The sequence below is a fragment of the Pseudochaenichthys georgianus genome, chromosome 13 (assembly GCF_902827115.2).
Source record: "Pseudochaenichthys georgianus chromosome 13, fPseGeo1.2, whole genome shotgun sequence".
Taxonomy (NCBI): domain Eukaryota; kingdom Metazoa; phylum Chordata; class Actinopteri; order Perciformes; family Channichthyidae; genus Pseudochaenichthys; species Pseudochaenichthys georgianus.
Genome location: NC_047515.1, coordinates 20,899,210 through 20,917,473, shown reverse-complemented (window position 1 = coordinate 20,917,473; position 18,264 = coordinate 20,899,210). Strand labels below are relative to the sequence as shown.

The following is an 18,264-nucleotide window of genomic DNA, read 5'->3' as shown; positions in this document are numbered from 1 at the left end:
TTCTATTTAAATAGTAGGAATATAGTAAAAAGGCAAAAACTAAGTATATATGCACCAATGTCAAATTGTATATCCAGTGCAATGTCGATATTTAAAGGAACATTTCTGCCGATAACAATGCCTATGTTTCGCTATATATGTTTACACTGCGGTCAGTGTGCCTTGTAAAATTGCATTGTTGATATTTAATTGTTCAAGGCTGTGACTGTGTGTTAGCCACAGAAAGACTACTTCTTGGGTCCCTGTTAACTGACACTCTGCAGACTCAATGAGCAGTTTAGACAAAGTTGTGAACATTTCTGCCAGCAAAGGGAGCAGAAGTCAAAACACTCTCTGAACTTTGGATATTAGACATTTAACCAATCCTAAAGACACTCACTACACAAGGTGGAAATCCCGCAGCATGCACTACCCTGAGGAGCAGCCCCTAACTCAGAGGACAGGAGGTATGTAGATACAGCAGATCGCCTCAGTCACTGTTCCAATCCTTTAAAATGAAGGATGGACTTCAGATTTTGTCTGTCATAAATCCAAAAAGTCATGCTGACGCAACCTCTTCCAGTCAGCGAGCAAAACATAAACAAACAAACGGGCTAAAACATGGGCCGATGCCAACGTCTGGCCGATGTGTCTGTGCATCCCGAGCTAAAAGCCATCTTTGAAGTGGGTAAGTCTCCAGTCTGATCTCAAGCCTACAGCTGATAGGTAGGTAATATGTGGCGGATTATAAAAAATGAAGGTGTCAACCAAGATTTAGGAGTGAATGGAAGCAGGAGTTTAAGTGGCTAGAATATGACACATGGAAATACAGCCATGCTCACTCAGCGTTTGTCTTTGCCCATCTGTGACACAATAGCATTCAGTGTTGATAGGCTATTACTTGTGATGTGTAACCAGATAGTGCTGAGACTTGACTGAGACTACAGAAACAGATCTAAGCTAAAGTAGCACATTTTATTTTATGTTTTTATTCACAGGCAATCATATACAAATAATTCAGAGATGTATTAAAATGCGTTGTCTTTAATGTAGGCTGTAGGTCTTGTTCAGAATACAAATATTGAAAATGAACATGCTGAATACAGCAGATAATCACCCGTAATTTTAAAGTCTGATAATTATGAATACTTATTTGAAGAACCTTCAAACCTTTTAGTTTTAATTGTTTCTCTAGATAATTTCCTGTCTTTGTAAGGCAGTGCAGTGTTATATCTCCACCTCTTATTTCAAAAGAGAGTGACTGCAATGGTCACAGACCATGAAACAGATAATCTTTTGAACTTATCCACATCTTCCCAAATGGAATTGAATTTTAAAGTCAAGCTCATTCAAGCTGATACACTTCATCCCATGATGCCTTTCATTCCAGGTGAAAGCCCTGTGTTTGAATTAAATGCACATTTAATTAAAGCATGTAGCTTTGAATTACCTTACTAATTAATTTAATAAGTGAAAATAGACTCAGAGTGATAAATTATTGAGGTGGCAATGTTTCTACAGCAGCTCACTGTGACTGACTTCACGGCTGTGTACAGACCTTTTTGTAACACTGTAACAGGCTGTCCCACAAAACTAGAACACTTTCATATGCTGAGAACAGAAACACACACAAAACATAAGTGGAAAAACATCCTTCGAGGCGTTGCAGAGAGAAGCTGGGTGTCTCAATGAACTTGTAAAGCAACAAAAGCATTTTCACGACCATCACGAGAAGATAATCGGGAACAGCTATCTCAAATTAAAAATGACTTTAAATGTAAATTAATTATGCTAAATATGATAGAAAGATTACATGCAGACGTGGCAGAATAAAAGATGAGGGAAGATTGGGAAATGTTTGCCTATTGTATCTGGTCGGTGGCTATGAAGCGGAACATCAATGTACATTTGGAAAAATAAAAGTTGTCTTTGCTTCTGCAGAAAAGAGGAGTCACCTTGAAATTCAGTTGAGGGAACTTCAGCGGATGCTGCTTGAAGCTCAGGCTCAGCAGATAATTACCGATTTCCTGTCTGAAACACGCAACCTCCTTTTTTTGAGTGGGCGGGGGTGGGCCGTTGTTTTTTTTATAGCTTTCTCTAATTAATCACACCTACAACTTCAACATCAACATCCTGCACATTTCCTCCCTCTGGTAAACATCCATCTCTGATTAAGCATCAGAGTATTAAACATCAAGCAGCAACATCGCTGACATTAGAGCCTATAGTGCTGTTCACAGCATCTTTCAGGTTTAGAGTTAATCACTTCACAAACACACGTCTCTTCTCCCTGACACTTTCAGACAGGATTAACTGGCTGGTTGTGTGTGCTTTAATTAATGCAGATTTATCTCAGTTATACAGTAGCAGTCTAAGATAATTGTCTTGTGGTTATCACAAGCTTCGGGTGCTTGTCCTTCATCTCATTGTTTGAGATGCCTACTGCAGATCATCCGTTTCACAGAAAATAACTCGCCATTCACCACCAAACAATAATATAGTTACATATCGAACACTTAGATTGGCATGGCCTGAGTTTGTAACCGACTGTGACTGCTATGGTGTGAACACTCACAGTGTTGGTCAGTGTGTGTACCAGTGTGTTTGTATGCAAACAGATTTTTGTGAGTGCAAGAAACAATCATGAAACTTCACAGTTTTGTTGTTCAAATTCAAATCAAGGCGTAGTTTAAAGATTGCTGTGGTCCAAGTATTGGTGCCGGTGGTGGTGGGGTTAGAAGAGAGGAACAGGCCAGCTTAAATTAAAAGATGAAATGTATGGCTTGTTGTTGAAGTTAAAACGTTTACTAAAACTTCACCAGACAAAGCAGTGACAGTTGAATGATGTAAAAAAAAGGCTGTAACAATATCAACTTTTATGAAGTCAATAGTGTTGATATTTAAAATAAATTCAAATAAAACATGACTCAATGGCAGATATAAATGGGAATTAAGCGTACCTGGGTGTTGTACATCCCAGAAAACAGCAGTATTTTCTGTATTAATGAGCATTTTACTTGAAAATGCAGCAATTACAATTACATTACATTTTTTATCTGTTCTAAATGTACCTTATAGGAATATTTTCCAAGTTTTTAATACTCTTATCAACATATGAGTGGACAAATATGCTTTATGCTAATGTTTATTATCATTTGAACAATGAGAAATATTCTCATGAATATTAAACACAACAACCTCTGAACATTACAAATATTCGCCTCAATTCAACCTGGAACCTCTCTCATACAATAATACAGTGTGTGTGTGTGTGTGTGTGTGTGTGTGTGTGTGTGTGTGTGTGTGTGTGTGTGTGTGTGTGTGTGTGTGTGTGTGTGTGTGTGTGTGTGTGTGTGTGTGTGTGTGTGTGTGTGTGTGTGTGTGTGTGTGTGTGTGTGTCAAGGCATATGCTCGAACGGGAGCTGTCTGGACGCTGCAATCATGTTGCTGATTGTGCTGACTTCTCGTACAATGTCCCACTGTCTGGCTTCCTGCATAAAGTCAAGTGCTCGGCACAGTTGTGGCGAAATGTCGCTCCTCTGTTTTCATTTAAACAGCTCCTTATATCCGTTAGCGCAGCTAGCTCGCACCAGATGCTAACAACAACAATGCACGTAAGGTCTCTCTCGCGCTCGCTCGGGCCACACATACACACACACCCTCCCGGTCCTCCCGATGGCCAGTCGGTGCCTGCCGGTGAGCGTGGAAGTGTGGTCTGCCACAAGCGGGCGGCAGGAGCGGGGCTGTCAGCATCAGCTTGTAGATGGTATTTTAAACTCGATGCGCTCTGAAGCTACGGGGCGGCCGAGGAAAAAAAATACACATGCGTTAATCACGTTAAAATAATTAGTGCCGTTAATTATTTTTTTGCGTGTTTAACGCGTTAACTTGACAGCCCTATACTGTATATTTATATATATATATATATATATATATGGTCTAAATCTTCTGTACAAAAAGCCAGCAAACTGTTCTCTGTGAGGAATAAATATGTAGTTTTAAAAAGCGACAAATTAGAGGTATTTGATCTCTTCTTTACAACTGGATCATCAAACAAAATAGGAAGTCCAATAAGTATGCTAGATAGGAGCGAACATAGAGGGAGATGTGTGTTCAGACGGAGCTTGTTGTGTTTGCCTTTGTTCACTCACTATTTACATGTATTCCCACATCATTTAATTATACCTCAGCCAAGCCAAGTGCTACATGCCATCAATCTCAATCAATCAATTAGCTAACTAAACAAGCCATGCTCAGACATTCGTTCTCTCTCAATTTCCCCATTGTGCTAATTACATTTAAACATGTCATTCCAAATTAAAACTGAACATTTAAATGTGATTAGTATTATCTAACTGAAACATCACCTTTTCACATTCATGCATTCAGGATGCACCGACAGCTGGTTCAGATGAGCAGCAAACGCCTTCTTACCGCTTTTAATCAGCATTTTCAAGTGTTTAACCTCTAAAAGATTACAAAATACAGAGAAAATCACATTATTTTGTCATGTTCGAAAATGCAATAGGCAGGTATTTAAAGACCCTTGGGGAAGAATTATATTTCAATGATTGTACGAGTAGACGGACAAGCGCCTGATTTCTAAGGTTAAACTATTCCCATTAAAGTTTGAATAATGTTATTGACCTTTCCCCGGGATGAATCACTTAAAGTAATGGCAAATGGTGGCATTGACGGAATTATGATGACAGAAATGCTTATGGTTATGAACTAAGCCTTGCTCCTCGAAATACCTATCAATTTGTCAAATCACTAGCATCTACGTGTTCAGCTGGAAATCTTAACAGGGGCCCCTGAGCCTGTCGTGTCAGTCATTGTGTCATTTAAAACGTTTCTCCCCTCCATCTGTACCACAGTGCATGTGTCAGACTCTGATGGGAGTTCAGATTGCTGCTGTTGCACATTAAATATAAGTCGGTACAGAATGTTTGCCTCTGCTTGAGCTCTTCCTCTTTGGGAGTTTGACAAGTATCAGCAGCTCAAGGTGAAGTGAACAGGTTTAATCCAGCTAATGTATTCAGGACGTTAAAACAGGGAGAGAGTGAATTTCACAACAAATACCAGTTAATACATGCTGATGCTTGCATCTCCAAGCAACACGGGACTACAAAGTGAAAATGCACGTTTTTGATCAATTCACAACAACACCGCACATTTAAACATTGATATCTTTTATTAAGACAAGTACTCCTCGGATTTTTTTTTTCTTTTGTAAAAATGTTGGTGTGAACCAATACAAAATATGCATGGTCGTATGAGAAACATCCTCTTCACTACACAAAGGAAAACATGTCACCTGGGTAATGAGAGAAATGTAGGATTTAACAAGAAAAACAACACATTTTTGGGTGTAATAAAACAACCAACAACCCCACACTCCCCCCCACACACTCCCCTCCCCAGTCAGGGCTTTAAACATGAGTGTAATCCAAATATCCAAGACATGTTACAGATCATTCATAAAATGTAATGTCACAGTAAATACACCATCTTTTCATCTATCAAAATGATGCCTGAACTGAATGAATACAAACAGATGCTTGATTGACTGTTTGTGGTCACACCCTATAATGACTAAATAACCAATACTGTATGAGCAAAGTGTTGGTGGAAGAAGAAGAAGTTTCATGAACATCGTTGTGATTTTGTTGACACTGACTGTACATCATGTTCGGCTGCTTAACAAATCTAGTTTTATTTCTTTGTGAACTAGGTCTATGCAAAATAATATTTAACGTTTACTGTAACAGTGCACCATATTAAGAAGACAAACATGTAGAAATCGGAATAAACATGTACATCTTGTGATTTCGTAACTGTTTGAATAGCTGTGGTACTACAGTATATACTGGGAGGGGATTTAATTTGCATTCTACCTGAGATGCAAAAAAACAAAACACAACTATTAACACTCATGAACCTGAGAGAGTGAAAACAAACATTCTAGATATCAAATATTTAAAACAAATAAAACATTGGATTAAAATTATTTCGACAATATTTTTTATGTTCCTTGATTTAAAATAAGTCACTTCAAAACCATTTAAGATAAATATCAACCCTCAAAATAAAATGTCATGCACATAGCTGTTTCCATGACACCAAAACTCCATTAAAATCTTGAAAAATGAACTTTTATTGTAGCTTATTATAGCTTTTTGTAACATATTCCTGTCTGACATTAATAGCAAGCCGTGTCCTTGAAGATATCCAAATAAATAACAAGTGAAGTAGAGCAGAGAAAATAATTATGACCAAATTGAATTTGTTTTGCGATCACTCATTAAGAAAATAAATACTACACCCTGGCTTACGACATTGTAGTTAGTGGAAGCTGCCACACCACCCTGATAAACAAAGAAATATATATATTTTTAACTCATTTAAGCTTTTTTATGCTCCAGGCGGTAATTGTGATGCAAGTCTGGTTGAATACATACAACCTGGATGAGAATTGGCCCTGTAAGTTAAAAAGGAGAGACATATACAATATATACTGTAAGAGTGTACATGAGGATACTGTAAGATACTAACCATATGCCTCAAAATAATAGAAGGCACTAAATAAAGTCCTTCAGTCATTTCTTTTAATGAGTATCAAGAGATAGCTTTAAGGCAGTGGTTATCCTTTTTCACAATACATTTACAGTTTTCTTTTTTTGTCTTATTCAGGTAACACAATGAAATCCCTTTCTAATTACCAAACAGGCTTCTAGCTGTGACAGACTCGGAGGCATGAAGCTTGCACGGTGTGCACACTGCGTATCTGTGAGCAAGTACAGGATCTTCTGATTTGTGTTAGTGGGGGAAAAAAATACATTTGTGACAGTAGACGGCTCCTTTGTAAAGGTTTGAGGCTGTTGGATGACAGTAAGAAAATGATCTTTCCGCAAACCAAGTCTAAAGCTCAACGCAAATCTTTGATAACTTGTGAGGCCCTCAGTCCTTACAAGTTATCAAAGCCCCAAGGTAAAATGTCTTTGCAGACAGAAAGGAAATATAACTGATTCACATGTTCAATTACTTTTTACACTTGTGTATGGGCAAGGGCAAAACAAGGCAAGGATTTCTAAGCCAGGAATTAAGTGAAAATATGTTTTTTCTTCAGGTATTCACAGGGACATACCATGGTCAGTTACTCTCACTGAAAGGAAACTTTGTTATTGAAAGTGTAACAATTCCTCTTTGTTTGAACAGTATTATCAAATTTAAATATAAAACTTAAACAAAATAAAATAAACCATTGCCCTGGAAATGTATCCAATTCAATGGTTAATATACTGTATCATTTTCTTTTTTAAATCAATTATTTAGAGAGGATCTCTCTGCACAGTGGACGTTTAGCCTTTGCCTCATACAAGTGATATTCACTGTTTGTATGCACACTCGCATTATTATTATATTTGGTCCAGGGTCGACCCGGCCGTGTGGGTGGTATGGAAATATGAAGAATTTCAATTTCAAACCAAAAGCACGCACAGCAGGCTGTACCAACATCCAGCATTAATACATGTTAATTAGATTTCATTATCTATGCAGCAGGAATCGTCACTCTTTGAGGTACTGCAGAGTTTATGTGTACATACTAAAAGTAAAGTCTGACCTTAAAATGCATTTCATTTTAATAATCTGTCTTCTTGGCTCTGTACTTATTAGCCGCTTTTCTTACCATGTTTTAAGTCCAATCCGACAAAAATAATTACAAACAAAGATATTCTGAAAGCGATCACATGCTTTTGAGGAGTAGTTTGACATTTTGGGAAATACATGTATTTGTTCTCTCCTATACTTAAATGCGAAGATCAAAACCATTCAAACCATGTCGGCAGAATGAACATGAGCCGACTGTTCGCTTAGCTTAGCACAAAGGCTGGAAACAGAAACAGCTAGCCTGACACTGGCCAAATGTAACTAATCCGCCTCCAAAGCTCATGTATCAACTTGTTTGTTAAACCGTTACAAAAAACAAAAGTGTGGGAATGACAGCTTGGGTGTTTGTTGTCTTTTTTTTATACCTATTGACAGAACGGTTTCTTGCTGTTTTCAGTCTTAATGCTTGGCCAAGCTAACTGGCTGCTTGTTGTTAGCTTGCATGTAGCTAATAGACACGATGGAGGAATCCATTTTACTCAAGCCAATAATGCAAAAAAGCACAATTTCTCAAATGTCCAACTACGCCATTAATGTTTTTTCTGACCACATTTTTCAGCTCTTGACTCCAAAAACAAAGAAAGCAGATGACAGTACATGTTATATGTTGTTAAATATGTTGGTTCTGATTTTTCTCTATAGAAATTTGAACTCTAGTTCATGGCACATTACAGCATTCAAGATGTCTTACTGTCTAACTCCACAATACCCTAAACAATACTAAACTGACCTCACATCTATTTCAGATGTTGTCTTGAAACCAGCGAGGGGCCAGTTGTACACTGCGGTTTGGTGTGAAATGATACTAAACGGCACTGCTACTTCACTTTCAAGAACAAATACATTCTAAGATGAGCATGATTACTCACAACTGTTACATTAGTAATCAACACAGTGAACCTGACCTCAAAGGGGAGTCAATCAAATATGCACTTAAGTATGTCAAAACAAGTATGGTAGGAATTTGCAAGGACTGTTGACCCAGCAGGGAGGATAGTATTGACACTGTGTTCCAGTTACTGAAGTCTTGAGATTACTCAAACTAATAATAATAAAAGTGTCTGTGAGCTGGCTCCTCTGATCTGGGTACATGAGCTAAAAGCAGAACACAAATACCAGGACTATTTACTCTCCAAAACCCAAATGTATCAAAGGATTAGGTTAGGTATAATGACAAAAATACAATCCAAAGAAAAGTGTGAAGGGGGGGAACAATACAAAAAAAAGAAAAGAAATAGAACAAGGCACAAAATTGTCTGTAAAATAATTGAACTGTACAGGCCCCAGCAGTCCAGGAAGGGTCGGATAGGAGATTCAGCAAAGCCTCTTCTTACCACTTGGCCATGCCAGTCCTACTTTCCATGTTTCTTTTCTTCCTCTTTAAATCTCACACTCCCTGCCTCAAGCCTTCTTGTAAGAAATCAGAGTTAGACTCTCAAAGCACCTCCACCACCACCAGCATCCCCACCCGTCTCTCCTGGCCTGCTCGATTTAGATATAGTACTCCTTCTTCTCGTCTGAGTTGTTGTGTCCACCCTCTGCGTTGATGATGGCCGTGTCTGCGTCGGCTGCGTCGTCCGCCCCTTTGGCCTCATGTGTGAAGTAAGTTCCTGGGAAAAGTACAGACGAATTAGCAACAAATCTCTTCCTCCACTTGTGCTCCTCAATCCTATTGCATTCCACTTGCAACCAACAAACACTTAACTCTAAGATGTGTTCATGATCAAGTACGATTGCGCCGCCAATGCCTTACCTTTGTGTCTGGCAAAGTATCGACCAAGAACAATGAGTGCACAGAGGATGGCAAACATCACCACGGCAACCACTCCGCCGATGACAGCATGGTCAATTTTCTGCGGTGCCCCATCGCTGGCTCTGGAGTCTGAAAACAAGACAATAACTGTAAATAATTTCACCAGCAGTAACCCATTTTTAGCCAGTCAATACTATTTGTACGCAGATGTGGACCCCATTGGAAGCTGTGGCGATCAAATAATCAGGCTGCGGAAATCTACGTAATAGTATTTACTAGTTTTGTTCTTTCTCTAGCATTAACCAATCTTGAAATTGAGGAAATACTACATATTCTTTGCACCTGTCATTGTTTAAGAAAAGTGCTGATGTTGTTTCCGTACAAAAAATGCGATGTTTGTTTATGTTTTTTAAGGATCCCCATTAGCTTTTGCTCTCGACAAAAGCTACTCTTCCTGGGGTCCGACACTTAAAACAATAATACAATATACAGCAACATTTAGGACAAAAGTCCTGACATCATTAACAACATTAAAAACATCACCAATATCATCAACAACATGCGATCAAATTAAATTAAGTTAGGGTTCACAGCTCACACGGGTACATGGTCATTAGTAGATAGCCCTTCAATCTCTTCTTGAAAGAGGCTCTGGACTCTATTTCAGTAAGGTAGTTTGGCAATGAGTTCCATTCCTTTATAGCTACGGAAGATTTCAGAAGATGTGTCCTGGGTTTAGCTGCCAGTAGATGGCCTGATGTAGCTTGTCTAGTCTTATGGTCATGCGCGTCTCTTGTGTAAACTATTTGATCATACAAATACAGTGGTTTTTTGCTAAATTGGACATTTTTTTGAAAAGTGATAACACAAGATTGCAGACGTTTCTCAACTGGAAGCCATGATAGGTTTGTATGCATAACTCCACTATGAGTGTGCTTCGAACAGTGGAGAGCTAGTCTGGCAGCCTTGTTTTGAGCTATTTGTAATTTCTGTAAATGTGTTTTTGCTGCTGATGACCATATGACCGGACAGTACTCAGGATGTGACAAAACGAGAGACTGAATGACTTGTTTCCAAGTGGTTGGTGTTACATACTTTGTACATGTTCTCGTCACAGCTATGCTCCTTCCCATTTTAGTTACGATACTGTCAATTTGCTTTGTCCACCGTAAACCAGAATCAAGAACAATGCCAAGCAACCTAGTCTCGTTTACCTGTTCCACAGGCTGACCAGCCAGTGTCAGGCTTAATTGAGGATTGCTGCTTAACATATGTCTGGATCCGAACACCATTGCTTTTGTTTTTGCAATGTTGAGTACCAGTTTGTTATTGTTGACCCAGTCTGCTATGGCTTTAATCTCTATTTTAAGTAGATTAAAGTAGTTTAACTCACTGCATGTTGATGCTGTACTGTACATTGTGGAATCATCAGCATACATTATTACACTGTACTTATTTAATACGTAAGGAAGGTCATTTGTGAATATAGAATACAACAAAGGCCCAAGCGAACTCCCCTGTGGGACCCCACACTGCAACACCTTACTTTCAGAAAAGCTCCCATTGAAAAAGACTCGCTGCCTTGTCCTAGTCAGGTAGCTCTCCATCCAACACATAGCAACAGAATCAAAGCCATAGCGTTTGAGTTTGTTCAGCAGCAGACTGTGATGGATTACATCGAAAGCTGCACTAAAGTCTAACATCACAGCTCCTACAAGCCTCCTATCATCCATGCTGTTTAACCAGTCGTCGGTCATTTGTGCAAGTGCTGTACTTGTAGAGTGTAGAATCTCTATAGGCATGTTGGTAGTTCGTTGTCAGATTGTTACTTGAAAAGTAGTATTGAATTTGGGTGTATACTATTTTTTCTATTCATTTACTTAACACTGGGAGGAGACTTATCGGTCGACTATTGGAACCAGCAAAGGATTTTCTTTTATCCTTGGGTAACGGGATGACCTTGGCTTCCTTCCAGATCTCGGGGCTCACGCCTTGCTCTAAACTTTTATTAAAAATGTGACTCAATGGCTTGGATATGTATTTGGCCGTCATTTTGAGCAGTTTACCATCCAAGTTGTCAATCCCAGGAGATTTATCATCGGACAGATGTAAAAGCATATTTTTAACATATTCTTCTGTAACATTGTGGAATTCAAACATGCACTGCTTTTCCCTCATGACACGATCTTTAATGATGTGATGTGACACTGTGTCCTCGACTGCACCCATGGCATTCCTCAGCTTATCTACTTTGTTTGTAAAATAATCATTAAAATGATTTGCAATATCTGCTGGCTTGGTAATGCATTTACCCTCGGTTTCTATAAAGGAGGGATGCATGTTTGAGTTCATCCCCATTATGTTATTCAATATTTTCCATAATTTCTTTCCATCATTCGTAGAATCACTGATTTCCTGCATGTAGTATTTTCTCTTTCTACATTTATTCAATTTGGTTACCGCATTTCTTAGTTTACAGTAATGTTGTTTGTCACATAGAGAACCTGTTCTGTCTGCAGTTTTTTTAGCATCATCTCGTTAGACCATTAAACTTCTCGTCATTCGACCAAGGTGCACACTTTGACCGGGCAGACTATTTTCTCATAGGAACATGCTGATCGGTGATACCATGGCACATGTGGGTCCGTGGAGGAAGGTACATTTTTCACAATGTGTAACTAATTTCTCCCAAAGGCAATTAAAATGATTATTTATTAGCTGATATATCCTACAAATTGCTCTCAATATTTCAGCTTGAAAATACCCAGAATGAGAATCTTAACATTATAAACATTTTCCAAACTAATTCCTAATTACTTTCTTTGTATAGAGTCATCATCCTATTATCCTTGAATCATTAGAATTAAATTAATATCTGCCAAATCTAATCAAGTTGCATTTAAGTTAATGATTTAACATGTTTGGGAAATGACATATATTCAATTTCTCTCAGTTAAATGAGATGACCAATACCACTCTTCAGTCTGTGCAGAAAATATGGAGCTGGGGCCGGTTCACTGAGTGTGAAGCTGACAATTGAGCGGCCCGACCAAGCAAGGAGGCAGAGGCAGAACATCCAAAAATATAACCCGGCGTGGGCATTTATTAAAAACATGGGCACAAAGTTCACCGCCTCAATCCTGCGGTTCTCCTTTCACCCATCCTGCAGCCACAAGGATCTCACACACACACCCAGCCCTCTCAACAGACAGGGCAACAGAGCCTAAATACCCACCCTCCAATCATCACAACAAGACACAGGTGAGGGGGGAGGAGACAACACAGGACACCAGGTGAACACAATCATCAGCCACAGACAACCTATACTGTGCAATCACGCCAACAAAGTGCCATTTCACCCGGCCTGAAGCCGTCAGTCCATAGTGACGAAGCCACCTTCGCCACACTGAGCATAAAGACAAGAAATAGGGAACCTGCTAGCCTGGGATATGTCCTTTAAGGTAACAAAATCCCACTGAATTGGGAGGGATGAAACCCTCGTTAATGGTCACCAATGCTGAGCACACAGCACACATAGTGAAATGTGTTCTCTGTATTTAACCCATCCTAGTACCAGGAGTCTAGTACTAGGAGCAGCACTGCTAGCACCACCTTACATGTGTGTTATCCATACCAAACCAAAGTGTACCTGTATCCCTCTGGTACAAAGGTTTTCAGTGCTTCATACAGCTGAAATCTCCAATCGAGCCCCTTGAGTGAACAATGTTTAAAATCGTTTCAAGACAGTTATTTCTCCATGAAACGGTAGACACTGTCTGCAATTTAATCGAGAGTTCACACACTGTAAAATACATTGTGATTTAAGAGGCCATTTCTGGAAATTATAGAACTCAATCATCAGAAATAGACACAAGTCTGGAGATAAATTGGAGGCCTGGTGTCCCCATGCAGGGAAATACGTGGCTGCCTCAGGTGTCAGAGAGTATCACTGTCTAGCATTTAGCCAGATTGATCCATGCACCGCAGTAGAACAAGGCAAAATTCAAGCCTTTACATTTCCAGTCTCAGAATAGTTCAGACGCATTTATCAATAGTCTATATCTGTGCACATTTGGACTGATGGAGGAGTGGCAGGCGAGGGAATGGCTGCACTGTTCTTTATTGCATGAGAGAGCAGCTCAATTTCCCATCAATCTCACTAGTCATGCTCTGAACTTGAATGATTTTGATAAAAGACGAGCGGAGAGTGCAGCATTTCTCAACACTGTGAGGGTGTAATAAGTCAAGTTGAGGGGTCCAAGACAAGTGACACATTCACATCTCAACCTAAAAAAAAACGATGTTATTCAAGTTGCGTTCAGTGCAGAACAAGGACGTCTTGGAAGTGCATTAAAACAGATTAATGGAAAATTGTTGTTACAGTTGAGCAACCACACTAAATGGACTTGTCTTCACGGATTGAGCAGTTTGTGTGTGTCTGCGTTTGTGAAGCAGAGATGTGCAAGGTGCTATTTGTTTAATAGGTATCGCTAATGTCAGGTAACACCACTCATTCCCTGTGGAGAGGGAACGGCCTATGCTCCATGCTAATGAACATTCATAAATGGCCTTTGAAGAGTCCAGTCTCTTCCCCCACAACTCTCTGCCCTTGCCTTGCTCCCCGCTGTCCTCCATTTGACACATCTGCAAGAAAACATGCGAGGTCTCGGCTGTCCCTGCACACCGAGAAATAATTGCATTTAACTGGAAGAAAAAATTCACCCAGGGTAAGCATCGGGACTCAATCACTAAAATGTCAATGTGAAGAATCCCCTAACACCTACATTATCAACTGTTATGGTTGGTTGCATATCATGTTGGAGGCATTAAGTCGACCACAGAACACCAGTTTTCTGTTTGCTAGTACCGTATGTATTACAAGGGAGTGCCACAAATTCAATATAAACATTACTGTTGTGCTCATTTTCATTAATCTTGTGGTGTTGCTGCAGCCGGCACTACATCGTAAGGAGATTATGAGACATGTTACATAATGCAATGCAATACAGAGGTCTAAAGTGTATTGTCAGCTGATTTAGAACATAAAGGTCACTGGTCATGAGGTGTACTACTCCGCCTGTGAAAACAGATGTGTAATATATTCAGAGGCTCTGAAGCAAGATCTTCCCAGAAAATGTCATTAGATATCAGATTTACACATATTAAGAAATAAAAAAGCCTCTGTTGCCGACTGGATGTATTGTTTGGGAAGATACAGATAGAAATGTGTTTTTAAGGGCCGTTGTAGAATCTACTCTTTCTACAATGCCTGTTTGGAGTTTTTAGTACAACAAATCAGGCTACTTCATTATTTATAAATCCATTCTATTTTTATTATTTTCTGTGTAATGACAAGCATCTACAGTATGCATTCCCAAATGGGATCACAAAACCATAAAATACATACATCCTCCATTAATATATTCTCTTCAAGAAATAATATCTGTTAGTCGTCCGACTAGACACTAACAATTGAGATCAAGGTTATCTTTTCTTTTTAATGGGCTGAATTTTTTATGCTTCTACCAAAATGCTTTAGAATTCAAACACATTGACCATACAGTAGGGACCAATAGAGTCCCAGTAGATTGAAACAAAACCTCACGATTGTTGTAGCAGGTGTTGTTATTTTGCATGTTACTGTAGTTTGTTCACTTGCTGCATTTTTGTAACAGTGGGAAAAGGAACGTTATGACTCCCAAAGCACTGCTACTACCGATTCTAATCTCTGACCTCAACAAGAACACATTTTTTTCAGAAAGTATCATTTTTTTCATGCCTGCCTTTTCCTTTGTAGATTAGTTTGTCATTCATTGCTTTAACGCGCCAAAGATCAAAAGTATGACTCCCTTAGGCACTCCATGTCTAAATATTCTTAATACAACAGCAGCCTTTCTGGCCTCACACTTGAAATAAGTATAATTTGATTATGCCTGTAATGTGACCATACCACCAGTGCAGCTCTGCTTACGGCTCGATGGGGGAGTGCTAACATACCCACCCCAACGTCCTGACATGATGTGCACAGCCGTGGGGAGTTATGGGGGAATTAAGAGGATTTCCAACTGATGCCTGTGTATGCATGCCGGTGGAATCTGCTCCGCTGAGCTGCCAGTAGCATATTCTTTACAGTCGCACCTTTCTGTCTCTGTAGTGGGATGACTAATTGCCGATCTGGTCAGCAACAGAGCATCCTATCAGCCGATCTGTCTGCGTGGAAATCAGAGCTGCGAGCTTGTCACCGGATAAAATGGAACATCATTTCAGTTTTTCCTTTTTTTGAAAATAGTTTTCTGCTCACATAACGAGGCATGTCACACACACATACACCAGCACTTACCCACTAACAAACACTTTACAATTTATAGATGTAATAACATGGATGTAATTGAAACAATGACTCTTGCATTGAAAGAGCAAAGCCGTCACAAGCACTGAATAGACTCCCACAGTAACCTTCATCCGGACAGGGGCAGGACAATCAGGCCTGCCTGCAGAATCAACTGAAGGACCATCAATGGCCATTTTGCAACATTGAACCACAGACATCCGTGGCTTTTGTATTCGTTGCTGTACGAAAAAAGGAAATGAACGTAACAAGATGAGCATACATGGGCAATTTCACCAAATCATTTTTGTGTTGCTGTTATAGCAGAACATCAACAGAGCGCATTGTCCTCAGTTGAATTCCAATGCCACTGCCTGCTCGATAAATAGATTGCCTGAGTCCTTTTGTAATAACCGAAGAATGATGTGCAAATACAGCTATGACTTTTAGAGAATGTGCTGAAATCGAAGTGAAGGTCCGACAACTAATAAAATGGCAAGTAAATGTGAATTGTGATCGCAAACTTGAACTCCTAAATGTCAGTTAATTGTATCTTTTGAAATTGGCAAAACTTCCTTTCACAAAATAGTTTAGCATTCATCTCCACTTCATACTTGTTCTTCAACGTGTCCTCCCCACAGCGGAGATCAAGGCTAGAGAAAGGTTGACAATATAATAGAAATCACTGCTCACAGTTTCTTGCAGTAACATAACACAAAATGAGGATACAAGGCTAGTTCAATGGCACATTCAATCTCCAAACCCTACCCTACTCTAATAATCATTTATTACTGCTCCATTAAAAACAATATTACTGCAGTGAAACACACTTATAACTGTAGGGTGGGCAGGCATTACTAACCTATACCCCGGAGACCAATTCAAATGGACCATTGCAGTATTTTCTTTCTTTACTAACTGTTTAAAGGAAAGAAAGGAACACCTCGGGTCAGAAAAAACACAATTTCAATTGGGAATCAGAGTAAACAAATATGAAGGGAAGAAAAGTAATTAGCATTTCTAAATGATTCTTTAATCTTTCCAATGAAACACTTGAAAAAAAGATGGCTCATGTGAGAGTTAAAACAACGCTATTAAATGTGTAATGGCTAATTATGTTGAATACTAAATCCACTCAAAACACGTCTTTGTTGAAGGCAATATAGTGTGTGTGGGATTAAGGCTTGAATCCCAAGACCAAACAGCAGTGGAAATCTTCCAACACCTCACATGTACCAGTGCTAAGGGAGGGAACAGCAAATCAAACATGTATGAAAAGCTGCCAGATATTGATTCCTAAAACACCATCTGGTGATAATATCACATGATTTACTCAGCTTTCGAAAAAAAATCCATGTGTTTGTTAGAACAAAAGGAATATCCCTAAAGTCATGTATGTATTCTGTACACTGCATGTTAAAGTAATATGGATCTACAAATCCCTGTCGGCTTAACCAAACAAACCATAAAACACTATATTATGGTTTGCAATGTTATCAAGGGTGCAGTATATGGGCCAAACTCAGGTTCATGTGCAGTGTAATGTTTGTTTGCAAAGCTCTTATTAGCAGTTAATTTACAACTTGTATTATCCACAAAGCAGAGGGCTGTTACCCTCTGAAAGCCCCCTTTAACTCATCTCAACCAAAAGCCTCTCTGATGTTTAGTTTTTATATTCCTTTTAGATTATTCATCAGAGGTCCTACTGTAGCATGCTACAACAGTTTACGCTGCACTGCAGAACGGCAGAAACATGGGGTCTTTTTAATCAAGTCTACAACATATTTCCCTGTTCCGTGTCTTTCCTCTGGCTCCTTTCGACAAGCTGGGGGAGAGGGGGGGTTACTGAAGGCTTAGCCGGGATATCATGTCCCTGCCTTGGATCATCTCTGAGCATATGACGAGCTGGAGCATTATCGCCACAGACTCTCTTTATTCCTTCAGAGCTGGGGATTCTGGGTAAATTCTACCCTCTTTCTCAAAAAGAAATACAGCCACCAACAAAGAACTTGTGGACCACTATTTTTTTTTCTTTCTCTGAGCCTGGAACCGACAATATTATGCTCCATTCATTATAGGATTGATGTTTTGTTCAGAAAGCTACTACTGTGTATTGTATTGTGTGGTATGTCAGAATAAGAATGGTGTGTCAAAAGTATTTGGATCAGTAAGATAGAAGGTTGCTTATATCTAGCGACTCAGATGTCAAGTAAAAGCTTTAAGCGTAAATATGCAATAAGAACACATGAAGATAAACAAGGTCTGGAAACTTTCAAACAAATGAAAAATGTTCCTCTAAACGGGTGTCCCATGAGGTCTACACACACAAACAACAGCTCTCTGCATCCTTTAAGACACTGAAAGACCTGACAATATGAACTCTTGTGAAACCTTCTGAACATAAAACAGCAAAGAACACAAACAACTGTGAGATTCAGTGCTTTAACGCCCCCCTCACTGAACAAAGACATTTTTAGGTCTTGAACTTAGGCTTCAGTTTCGCAAAGCAACAAAAGGAAAAAACAACTCGGCA

At 39.2% G+C, this 18,264-nt stretch overlaps 1 protein-coding gene across 3 annotated transcripts in view; it reads right to left on the bottom strand.

The window, feature by feature from the left end:
* Window positions 1-5,154: 5,154 nt before the first annotated feature.
* Window positions 5,155-18,264, bottom strand: part of cadm1b (cell adhesion molecule 1b) — a 149,977-nt gene continuing 136,867 nt past the window's right edge. For all 3 annotated transcript variants that reach the window (XM_034098114.2, XM_071205142.1, XM_071205141.1), the window contains 2 exons: window positions 9,404-9,532; window positions 5,155-9,260 (listed from right to left, as the gene is read on the bottom strand). In XM_034098114.2, coding sequence (XP_033954005.1) covers window positions 9,142-9,260; window positions 9,404-9,532 — 248 coding nt within the window. In that variant the 3' untranslated portion in view covers window positions 5,155-9,141. The remainder of the gene's footprint in view (window positions 9,261-9,403; window positions 9,533-18,264) is intronic.